Source organism: Rosa chinensis, chromosome 1 (genome assembly GCF_002994745.2).
Source record: "Rosa chinensis cultivar Old Blush chromosome 1, RchiOBHm-V2, whole genome shotgun sequence".
NCBI lineage: Eukaryota > Viridiplantae > Streptophyta > Magnoliopsida > Rosales > Rosaceae > Rosa > Rosa chinensis.
The window spans coordinates 49070612-49082735 of record NC_037088.1 but is presented as its reverse complement, the minus strand read 5'-3'; the positions used below and the strand labels follow the sequence as shown (position 1 = coordinate 49082735).

Genomic DNA, 12124 nt, shown 5'->3' with positions numbered 1-12124 from the left:
AATCTATTCTCTTTCCAAAAGTTCTGTGATCTCACAAAGATTAGCACCGAACCACTAGTCCTCTACAATCATAACAAAAATCAGTTTTTTCCAGAACAAAGTTCATGACTATTTGTCTACATTTAGTAGAGAACAGGCATCAACGCAAGGAAAGAAGGGTAGAGAGGAGTGATTCTCTCTTATTTAAAAAACCTTTCGAGACAGAACATCCTTTTCCATGTGCTGAAGTATCGTATTGAAATGGATCATGGTTGATAGAACCCTGCCAAAAATTAACCAAAACTATTGAATTCTCCAAATGAGTGGAATGAGAAACCAGCAATCATGTAAGAGAATGAATAGCATTAGAGACCAAAATCTACAACATTGGTATTTGGTGAATGTATACTATACAAAGGTCCCCTCTAATGCGTAGAGGGTAAGACCTGTGAGGCACAGATACTAGTAGCTACCAATTTCATAGGAAAAGCTGGTTGTAATTGAAGACCTACACTGTATGAAAAGTATGGCTAATTGCACTTTATGCCACTAAAATTATGAACAGATAGAAAAAGAAAAAAAGTGACCACTTCTCCCAGCACATAAAATCATAAGTGGCTTGGCCTTCTCTTTCCAGAATCCGTCCTTAACCTCTTTACTGGATTTGCCCAACCAACGGACCCTGTACCCCTGTTTGCGGGCTGAGCAGGCTGCGAAGGCTGGTTGGCCCACCCTTGTGAATGTGATGCCTGTTGGGTTGATCTTGTCTCCCTTGGGACTGAATTTGGCCCAGGACTTCTAATACTGCGACCCATGCTAGGGGGTGAAACAGGGCCAGCTGGTCCATTCCTAGTCTTTACCCCAGTCTTTTCCCTGTCTTTTCTCTTCTTCTTGCAGATAACCAGATCTCCTGGATGAGCAAGCAATGGAGAATCCTCTGGCTGATAGTGCTCCCGACTATTACCACTACCACTCCCAAGTCTTGATTCCTTCTGAGGCATATGGCTTCTTACCCTTGTTTCTTCGCTACTGATAATAGGTCCCCGTAGTGGCTTCTGTAGAGGACTGGGGTCAGGTTCCACCTCATTTATCGATTTGTGTCTCTTGCTTTGTCCAACACCTGGTCTTGGGGATAGAGCATTGGTGGCCACAACTGGGCTGGTAAAAGAGAGTGCACTTCTGGCTTCTCGAAAGTCAGTGTCAGCAAAGGCAATTTTCAAGATATCAAAGAAAAGATCATGTACTTTCCTCGCTTCAGTTCGTACCTGTGCATTATAGTTACACAAAGGCTCTCAGGTCATTATATTGGACCACTGGCACCCACAATACATGAGGTCATCTATTAAAAGTAAATTAAACTGAAAAAAAAAATGCATTGAAACTTTAACCAAAGTTACTGGCATTTATTACCCACAGATTTTATGTCATACTCAAACAGATCCAATATTTTTTTTCGAGTGCAAAACAATAATGTGGGTTGATACAAGAGACTAAAATATACTCATATAACTGCTTTTCCCAAAGAAACATGCCAGATTAATACTAATGATGGTAAGTGATGCACGAATGAATTTTGCACGACTCTGCGCACCGCTTTGCTAATGAGACTTTAAAAACAAAAAGAGGATGCAAATGCAATAATGCATAGTAGAGTCAATGAGACAGGAAGAATTAAACTTTGAGCCACCGTACCTCATGCGAGAACCCATAATATTGCATTGAACTTTTCAACATAGACTGGACATCAAACACGAGCTCCATGACTCCACTATACTCTAACCGCTCTATGCGCTGATCAATTTTTCGTAAATCCAAGATGTTATTTGCCGATCCACTTGTGTAACCAGAATTTTCAATCCGCTTCCACAAATCTGTGAGTAAAGGTACTATTTGAGGACCTTCCTTATCAATTCTCCTCTGGAGCTTGCTAATAACATTCTTGCACTGCATGCATAAAAACCATAGTTTAGTTCAGAGAGGATCGCTACTTACAGAAGAAGAAAAAACATAAAAAGGGGGGGGGAAGGGTCCAAGCAAGTCTCATTCCAGGAAAGTCAATCACATACACCATCTTGAAATATAAATATTAAAATTGTGCTTCCAGGAATATGGAATAAAACAGTTAGCAGAAAAAATGACATAATTGTGCGCATGTGCATGCAGTGATTAGCAGCAGATAAGGACATAGTTTGATTCATCTGTGACCTCAGAAACGTACACAGCAAAATACAGACAAATTAACAGTACATACCCTTCTCTGTATGATGTCAGGCATTTTTGTAACATAACCTGAAGTCCCACTTGTATTCCCAACTTTCCCTTCCCAATTTTCTCTGTAGTGATCAGCAGCATCTGCAGGATCAGAAATGTTATTCAATCTGCCAGATTTGGCTGAAGGGTGCAATTTTGATGCACTAGCAGCTCTCCTTGTAGGCAAATTTCGTCGACTTTTTGAGGATGAATCACTTTGGTCATGCTTCAAAGCACTGGATTCTCCATATGTTTTCATTTCAGGATCACCCCTTATATGTGCTTGAGATTTATGGTCCGCTTGGAAAGGTAACAAAGATGAATCTCCCCGTTGGACAGATTGTGTCTCACTACCAGACTTCTCTTCAGGCCTTTCTATGGTATGACGAGGGCGAATCCTAATACTACGCTTCCTCTTGATCTTGGGCTGCAAAACCTGTTCATCTTCACCTTCGTCACGGTCATGATTCCAACTTCCAGATTGTACCTGTTCCATGTGAGAATCTCCAGATACAACGATCTCCCCTTCCTCTACTTCATCTGGCTGTCAAAGTATCAAGAGATTGAAAATGAATAAATAGCACAGGGAAAGATATATATTTACAAAGCATCAATACAAAGAGATAAGATACGTACCAGCCTCTTTGAAATAGATCCTGACCTACCATCTAAGGCAGACAGGGAACCAAACTTCTGAGAGGAAACAGGAGAAAGTGGCTGCATCAATCTCCGACTGTCTGACGAAGAACCTGAGGAACCAGCTTCTTCTACGATGAGGTCATTTCCAACTCTTTCTGAAGCTGGTGGATAATCATACCCACCATCACATTCAGGACCATCTTCCACTTGTTCCTTATCTTCAACTGGAGTTGCCTCAACAGCACCACTATATTCATCATCTTCCAATTCTCCTACTTCTCCTTCCTCTTCATGCATGGGATATCCATTTCTCTCATCAGAACTTGCTTCTGAATATTCTCCAGTTTCATCATCTACTTCCTTATAGCTGAGATGCTTTTTTCCCTTGGGTCGACCCCTCTTTCTTTCAGTCTCAGAACCCACTTCACTCGACTCCAAACCAATATTTCCACCCAACAAAGTGTTCTTTGATGGTCGTTTCGATAAACTAGCAATCACAGTATTTACTTCTCTTGTACTAGTACGAAGCCACTTGGGAACCTGATCATACCTCGTCATCTCCTCAATCCAGTCATATTCTTCGTCCATTTGATCAAACAATTCAACTTCTTCTTCACTTCTAGCAATCATGCGATTTACCTCCTGCAATGAGGGAACATCATGGAGAGTTTCTTGATACCTCTCATCATCATGCAGTAAAGTTTCCAGAGTCATTCGTCGCTCTTCATGAGTAGTTCTCTGGTCAAAACGCCCAGCATTGATAACCTCATCAGCCATGTCTATCTTGTATTGCTGAATATTATTTCTTATGAGGCTCTCAATTGATCCCATATATCGGTCCTTACCAGCAAGGTCATCCTCTGAATCAACAGTGCCTCCAGTTCTTAGTTCATCCTCTTTCTGATGGCTAGGGATTTTGTCAACAACTGCTTCCATATAAATGACTTTGACTTCCCTCTTCTGTCCAATACGGTGGGCTCTAGCAACTGCCTGTTCTTCATTTTTAGGGTTTGGATCAGGATCATATATGACAACAGTGTCCGCAGACTGGAGATTAAGACCCCGACCAGCTGCACGAATACTAAGCAAGAAGATGAAGCAGTCTGAACCAGGGCTATTGAAATCCACTATAGCTGATTCACGATCTTCTAAACTGGTGGTTCCATCAATTCGTCTGTACACAAGTCGCCTCCACTGCAAGTATTCCTCCAATATATCAAGGAGTTTTGTCATGGTACTGAAAAGAAGTACCCGATGCCCTGTTCTCTGAAGTTTAATTAGGATCCTATCCAGGATCCACAATTTCCCACAGGATCTTATGAGAAAATCCTTTGAAAAATCATTGAAGTATGGGTAATTAAGCAGAGGATGATTGCAAGTTTTTCGAAGTTCCATACACCTATTATTTAAGGTTTTATACACCTTGGGCTGATAAAGTGGATTTTTTTGGACCCTTAGCTTCTCGTCTTCGGGATCAACACGAATGGTGCCTGTTGATTTTATCCAATCATATACAGCACTTTGAATAGCCGACATTCTACACCTTAAAACTATGGAGATCTGCAATCAATCCAAGGTGTTAGAAATTAATTGGAGGAAAGGAAATCATCCCCGAGAATAATTACTAAAGCATACCTTTGGTGGAAGTGCGCCTTCGACATCTTCAACCCGCCGCCTGAGCATAAACGGCTCTAATATTTGATGGAGTCGATGGATAATGATAACCTTTTTCTCAGTCTCAAGCCAATCATCATCCGCATCCGGTGTAGGAGCCTCCCTTTGAAACGGTTTAGAAAACCAGTCATGAAATGCTTTGCGATTATCAAAAACTTCTGGAAGAAGCAGATTTAAAAGTGACCAGAGTTCCTTCAAATCATTCTGCAATTAAAAAGTTGCTCCAATTCAGCTTAATTTAAGAATAAATAATATTAAGATATTCACACAGACGTGAATGGAAGAAATTAATAATCAGGCAGCTCAGAATATGCAAAACCGGGGGGGGGGAACTCAAATATTTCACATTTTTCTGCGTTTCCGGAAAAAAAATCAATAAGAATAAAAAATAAACTTAATTTAATCTAATGCCACTGATAAACAAGCACACAAATCTCATCAACACCAAGTTCTGGTTAAGCAATTAAATCAGCAACTTAGCCACTTCCAATCCTAAATATCAGTTGATCCCATGATTCCCATCCCTACATCTAGGGGATTATAAGCAGACAATTTGATCAAAAGATCTAAGGATGCTACCCTGTTGGCCGACTCAACAAGGCTTGAAAAAGGATAAATTTTAAGTCCTTCCAAATAGAGAGAACATAATTGCAACCATATAAAATTGTCTCCATATAATTTTGTAACCATGTGTCAGATGGTGTCATAACAAACCTGCAATGGTGTTCCTGTCAACAGCAAGCGCCGTTGGCAACGATATCTATCAAGATCACGTGCTAGAACGGATTCCCTGTCTTTCATCCTCTGTGCTTCATCAATTATTATATACTTCCAATCAATTTTTGATAGTTTGGAGCGATCATACATGATGAACTCATAAGTTGTCACAAGGACATTAAACTTCAAGGCACAAACCTCCTGTATAGCAAATATGAAAAATAAAGTTAGCCCTTGTATACAACCCGAACATTTAAGTAGACAAGCAAATGCAGAATCTTACTTGAGAAAACAATTTTGATCGTTGATCCTTGCTCCCAACATAATAAATGCAAGAGACAGATGGAAGCCAAGTATGCAACTCACTCTGCAAGAGCACCTCAGTTAGGAATGTCGATAAGGCTTGAATAATGTCATATGGATCAGAGAATATACTAACCTTCCAATTTACCAAAACAGCGTTTGGAACAATTATGAGATGCGGTCCATAGTTCCCCTTGAACTCCATCAAATATGCAATCAATGCCATTACCTGCATGGGAAAAATGATGGAACATTCAGGTAAACTCAAAGACATATACCCTCATATTGTATGACACATCCAAATATATCAACCCGCAAATTTGTTTGCAAATCACAATTAAAATACAAGATATAGCTTTTCATGTCTGGAGACATTCATGGAACAAAAAAGTATTTCACCTGTACAGTTTTCCCAAGACCCATTTCATCTGCCAATATTCCATTTAACTTGTTGTTATACAGAGAAAGCATCCATTGAAGCCCAACCTGCAGAAGTTGAAGAAAAAAATAACATGATAGTTTAAAAAAAAGAAGAAGACCAAACTGCAACAGAAGTACCAGTTGATACAAATCAAAAACCCAAAATAGTAACAGTTTTGATTTAGAAACCTACAAGTTGATAGTCTCTTAAGGTTCCAGTCCGTAACATTGATGGTTGTCTTATGACCCTTTCATTTACAGCATGTGCAAGACTATAATACCTGGGAACAGGGGGCAATAAGAAATAAATTATTGATAGTAATGAACATATCAATAAAGTACAACTATACATAAAAGGGCTCTCATTCAACATAAGCTAGGATATTTTTGCAGAGAAATTAATTTACTTACTTGTTGACGGATGAACTATCTCTTGGTGCATTCATTTCTATAAACCGATTTCTAATCAATACTTCCTCTCCAGCACAAGCAGCTGCCACCCTAACTTCTTCCTCGGACAGACCCTATTTGTAAACAGAGGTTGCAATACAGATAAATAACATGGAAAAAGAGAGGGTGTATCTTGTATAACAAGAAAATGTAAATTTGTACCCACATGTGAAAGAGTTTTGTTCAAAAACATATGAAAAGGGCAACCCGAACTTAAAACATTATGAAGGCCGTGAAAAATGATAGAGAGCAAAGCATACCTGCAATCGTGCAGCAGCTGCAGCAGCATTTGCTGCCTCTTCCACTTCCTGCTGATTTTTAGCAGCTGTTATTTTACTCCCAAGCTTATGAAGATATTCCTCTGTCTGGCTCAGGAATGATGAAAGAACAGCATATCTCTCTGCTGCATCCCCTGTAATACTAGTCTGCTGTTCTAGCAACATTTCCCTGTACCTTTCAACATCATTATTCTTCAATGCTTCCATCCTTCTGCTTCTATCATCATCCTTTCTTTTTGAAAACTCCCTTAACATTCTCTCATGATATTTGGCAACTCCCCTGTTGCGTGCAGTTCGTGCATCACGAATGGACCAGTGAGCTTCAAGAAGCCTTTTACGCCACAGGAAAATAGATTTCAGTTGCTTCTCTCTCATAGCTTTCTGAGAGGCCTGCACTTGCCTGGCTAGCTCCATACGCTGACGCTCACAAAGACGAACAAACTTGCGATAAGGCCTGTCAGGCATTGCCATTATCTCTTGCTGCTGTTGATCAATTTCATCTCTTAAACGTGCCTGAAAATCCAAAAGTCGGAGCTTTTTCTCTTCAATTTGCAGCCGCAAAACAAGATCTGGCCTAATCCTTTTCCTCTCTAAGTTTACCGCCAAGAGACCACCAATCTTCTTTATATTTTCTGTCCTCTTCTTGTTAAGAACTTCCACACCTTCCTCAAAAAGAAGGTCTTTGACATCATATGCCAATGTTAAATTATTATTATTACTGTTGTTGCTGTTGTTGTTTACCATCATTGCTGAACCAAAGGAGTCATGTTTCCTAGTGAAAAAGGGGAAATCAAACAGTGGTCCATGATACTTTCTGGCAGAGCCTGCATCTTTTGGCTGGGGTGTGGAGCTTGCTTGTGCGGGCTTTTTAAGTTGCATGGCATCAGATACAGCAACTTGTGGTGCAACAGACTTTCCCCTATCTACAGAAAAATCACTTCTGACAGAATCTTTTTGGTTACTACGTTCAACTTCATGGTCTGACTTAACTGAAGCTACAGCAGAATGTTGTTCTTTTCCCACAGAGACCACAGGAGTAGGTTCCTTCAGCACAGCAGGCATTCCATGCACATTAATTGTTGATACAGTTGCCTTCTCATCTCCTGTAAGAGCTTCCTGTTTTGAAATGTTCGGTCCATTCACTGATGCCACAGCCTGTGAATGAGAATCTTTTTCACTGGACTCCACAGCATGTTCTTCTACAATCTTCCCAGAAGATTTGTCCTGAATATTTCCTCCAGGAAGAATTTGCTGCTGTAGCTGTTGCTCTAGAGGTGGTGGAGCAATCGCCCGAAGAAGTTCCTGAGGGAGTGTACCTTCACCTTTCTATCAAGCAATAGGAAATGAGAGTAAGCATCATGCTCCATTAAACCATCCACACTTTCATAAAAAGAAATAAAAATAAAAATAAAATAAGCTGTAGACCCAATAGATAAGTAAAAGGCAATGAGAAAATAGGAGGGAAACAGAGTTCTGTGTACCTTGATTCGCCTAAATGCTAGTATTTGTGCTTTGAGAACATGCAGCTGCTGTTTGGTGAATCCAGGGCGTTGTTGTGGCACCTGAGGAGCTGGTCCACCTTGTGACTGAACACTGTGATTGCCCGAACCCCCATCATTAGGAACGACAGCTTGTGGAGAAGAACGATTTAACTGCCTAGGGTATTGCATTTGCAATGTTTCAGGATTGTTAGGTAAATTTTTTACATGGAGAGATTGATCGAGACCTTGGCTTGTGTTTGTAGATGGGTGTGTGGGATGGGTAGGAGCCATTCCATTTACAAAAGGAGCTGACTGCCTAGGAGGTATCTGGTTTTCTCTGCCGTGACCAGAAAACTGCTGCATAGGAATGTTGTTACTATTGTTAAAGATCCCACTACTTGACCCTGAGCCAAAAGGGCTAGGTGAAACTGTCTGCTTTGCTTTTGCAGAGCCTGACTGCCCAGATACATCACTTGATGAATTAGCATGAGGAGAACTCTCACTTGCAACTTGAGGAGAAGTAACCTGCTGCTTTGAAACCGGAGCAGAAGACGATTGTACACCCATGTTGCTCTCATTCGCCTTTTGTTGAGTAGCCATCCTAGACTGCAACATTGGAATCAGCTGTGCCATCAAGCTGGCATTTCCAGGTTGTGAAAGATCAATATTGTGCTCAAGTGCAAATGCTTGCAACTGAGCAGCCAGTGCCATCTGGTTGTTTGGCATATTTTGCATGCTTTGCTGTGGAGCCATCATTGGCCTCATGAGATTTCCAGGCATGAATTGTCCTACAGCTGCTGGCTGGGCTGAAGGCTTAGATTCACTCCTTTGGTCCGAAGCTGGTGACTGTCCTCGGTCCATCTGCTTTTCTCCACGAGCAAAATGCTCTGTTGAGTTCTTTGATGACAAGTTTTTTGATGATGATGCTTGTGCCTGGCTAGCTGCCTGCATAGAATTGAATTCCTGCATTTTCAAATTTGCAGACCGCATGTCTTGATCCTTTCCCGATGGAGGCCCCAACATCCCCATTTTAGGTTGCTGCTGAGATTGCATTGCCAAACCAGACTTCTGCTGTGAAGCCTGAAAAGCATACTGAAGATAAGCTTGATGGACTGGATTTAGCACTTGCTGGTCAACACCTTGACTCCTATTCTGCCCCTCCTGTGAACCATGCTGTTGAGCCATATCCATGAACTTCCTAGGTTGTTGAGGCATTTGAGTGGAGCCGGGAGCTGAAACAAAATTGTTCCCACTCAAAACTCCTTGGAAAGCAGCAGCTTGATATGCTAAAAGAGCTTCATTCCCTTCAGGCTTTCTTAAATATTGTTGTTGCAACGGCTACATGAACAATAAAAGACATAAAAACCTCGGTCACAATATCATTGCATACAAAAATCAACTTATGACTTGAGAAAAATATTGCATAACAATTCCAACCAATAAAGGCATGCAAGATATCAATATCTTCACCTTGAAACAAGGACTAAAACAAATTCACAGAACCCAATCAGATTGCAACTGATAATGTAATCCTATCAGCGCACCAGACCAACGGGAACTAACATAACCATAAAATCCACAGGCTCATGCAAAGTAACAATGGCATATCTTATTTCAGATAATCACACAACCACTAGGAAATCACACCATTATCTCTACCAGATCAAACTCATCCAGAACTCCAAAATGGGGAAAACTGAAACAGATAAGAAATGCACATGATTGCCTGTAATCTAAACATCACATGTCAAGAGTGAAGTAAGACAGCTAGAAAAAAACAAATCCATAAGCAGATGCCGGGGTCCCCCACATTGTTGTCATTAAGCTCTCACAAATTTAAGGCAGTAAGATCAGATATCCAGGTAAAGAGTCAAGCAGCTAAAATTCCATTTCTACAATCACTTCCCATTAAGACATGCCTACTTTGACAGTTTGACTCCCTCGAATCCCTCAAAGCTTTTACTCACTAATTAACCATAAATACCGCAGTAACCAGCAAGTAAAACCACAACACACAAATGCATTTCACTCCCACCCAAAAACCAAGAACACTCCCAATTAGGAAAACCCACAACCCAAATCAAAAACCTAACAATTCCAAAAATCCCCACCGACCCATTTCCAGACTCACTCCCAATTCCACAACCCACATTCCAATTCCACAAAAGCCACAAAATTTCTCACCTGTCTAGACCCCAATTGCTGCTGCTGTTGCTGATGCTGCTGCACCGAATCAAACCCCAAGTGCGGCGTCGACACCGCCGACGACGACGAGGACGGCGAAGCAGCCGACGAATTCGACGTTGCCCGTCCCGCCGGCCCCACCCCCGGGTTCCGCCCGGGCCCACCTCCTCCTCCTCCGCCCGATTGCATCCCCCAAATCCACCCCCAGAAAATAACAATTCACTCCCAAAATCCAAAATTTATAAGGAAAAAAAAAAAAAACCAAATCCCAAGAAAACTCAAATCCCTCCAAAAAAATAAAATTTTACAGACCCAGATTAAAACCCTATCCAGCGGGCCCTCAGATCCCAACGTTCAAAAAACCCCGGAAGCTCAAACCTTCTTCCTCTTTCAACAACCCAAATAAAAAAAAATAAAAAAAAATAGCGCGGGACTTTCGCCGGGTGGGGGCTACAACGACCCGAGATTTGGATCCGAGAGAGGGAGAGAGAGAGAGAACCGAAGTTGACGGAGAATCGGCGACTCCACAACTCACTCTCTCTCGCTTTGCTTCTGGGATGGGGTTTAATCTTTTCCGCGATCCGCCAAATTCTTTTTTTTCTTCTTTTTTTTTTTCTTTTCTTCGCGTCAAACCCTAACGAAAAAAATTAAATTTTTTTATTTTTGTTTTTTGGTGGGGATTTAAAAAATTTTTACTCTCTGAGTTTTTGGGTGATGGGAGCACAGAAGCTTTATACGGCTCTCTGTTCTAACTGTGGGAGAGGTTTGGGGTCCGGTTGACTAAACGTCTCTGCTTTAGATATTTGCGGGGGAGGGGTACGCTTGGAAATTTGACCTTGTTGGTCATGTAATTACGGAATTACCATATGCGCAACTATTTATTACCAAATGTTTTTTTTTTTTTTGTCCCTTTTCTTTTTTCAATAAGGGTATGTTGTGAATAAAGAAAGATGCATGAACTTGTGGATTATTACCGAATAATTATGGTATTTTGTGATTTGATGGTTCATGATGCATATTTAGATCTCGCTCGTTTGGGATTTGGTTCGTGCGCTTTTGGACCTCATCTTCAGATTATCTAGACATATATTCTTGTTTTTACTGTTTTTGCGAAATATTAAGAACATGCTAAAGCGGGTGACTAAAGTAATTGCGAATTCTAAAAGTGAGTCCTCAGGAAGCATCAAAGTTCGAGTATTTAATTCTTGCATGGAACCGTTTTTTGACTGATTAAGCATGTCGGTGACACGTGAGTTCATAAGCTTTTTTATATTGGATGTACAACTACGCACTACAGTTTCCTTATATTGTCATATGACAAGCTTATATTAGGTTTTTCATATTTTCTATTTTAAAAAATAAAATACAGCTCGAAATACTCTTTATCATCTTTATGCAACTTGAAGAACTTGCCAAACCAAGCCATCGAAAAGCAAATACAAATCCAAAACTAATCCTCATGAAGCATCAAATTCGTGTTTTTTATTCTTGCATGCAACTCTTTTTGTTTGATTAAGCAAGAGGATGACACAAGAGTTCGGCAACATTTTTCTTTTGTTTTGAAAATTTTTTTTTCTCTAAAATAAGGGTTGGTGCGGCTGCTTTACTTTTAAATCTTGATTAATGAAACAACAAAATATATTTTTTTTTGGGGGGGGAGGACACATGGTGTCTAAACCTCATGTTACAGTAAGCATTACAGAAAAATTTAAAGTCATAGACTAATGTGTATCAAACTAATATGAAAAT

General features: G+C 40.5%; 1 protein-coding gene across 2 annotated transcripts; it reads right to left on the bottom strand.

Moving 5' to 3' along the window:
* Positions 1-310: 310 nt before the first annotated feature.
* LOC112181669 (ATP-dependent helicase BRM) lies at positions 311-11135 on the bottom strand. 2 transcript variants are annotated; one of them, XM_024320054.2, is made up of 14 exons: positions 10376-11135; positions 8192-9529; positions 6693-8036; positions 6394-6506; positions 6176-6263; positions 5962-6048; positions 5699-5791; positions 5543-5626; positions 5257-5460; positions 4504-4746; positions 2866-4428; positions 2231-2773; positions 1672-1923; positions 311-1244 (listed from the first exon to the last, which is right to left on the bottom strand). In XM_024320054.2, exons 1-14 carry the CDS (start codon positions 10562-10564, stop codon positions 588-590), a joined length of 6798 nt encoding a protein of 2265 aa, XP_024175822.1. In that variant the 5' UTR covers positions 10565-11135; the 3' UTR covers positions 311-587. The 2 variants fall into 2 exon arrangements, with proteins under 2 accessions (XP_024175822.1, XP_024175823.1); XM_024320055.2 differs by lacking the exon at positions 10376-11135 and adding an exon at positions 9662-9875.
* Between the last annotated feature and the right edge of the window lie 989 nt (positions 11136-12124).

Coding starts and splice junctions, on each gene's coding strand:
- LOC112181669 (XM_024320054.2), bottom strand. CDS start 10,564: ATGCAATCGGGCGGAGGAGGAGGAGGTGGGCCCGGGCGGAACCCGGGG. Junction 9,530..10,375: donor AGCAATTGGGGTCTAGACAG/GTGAGAAATTTT, acceptor TTGTTCATGTAG/CCGTTGCAACAACAATATTT. Junction 1,245..1,671: donor ATTATGGGTTCTCGCATGAG/GTACGGTGGCTC, acceptor TATAATGCACAG/GTACGAACTGAAGCGAGGAA.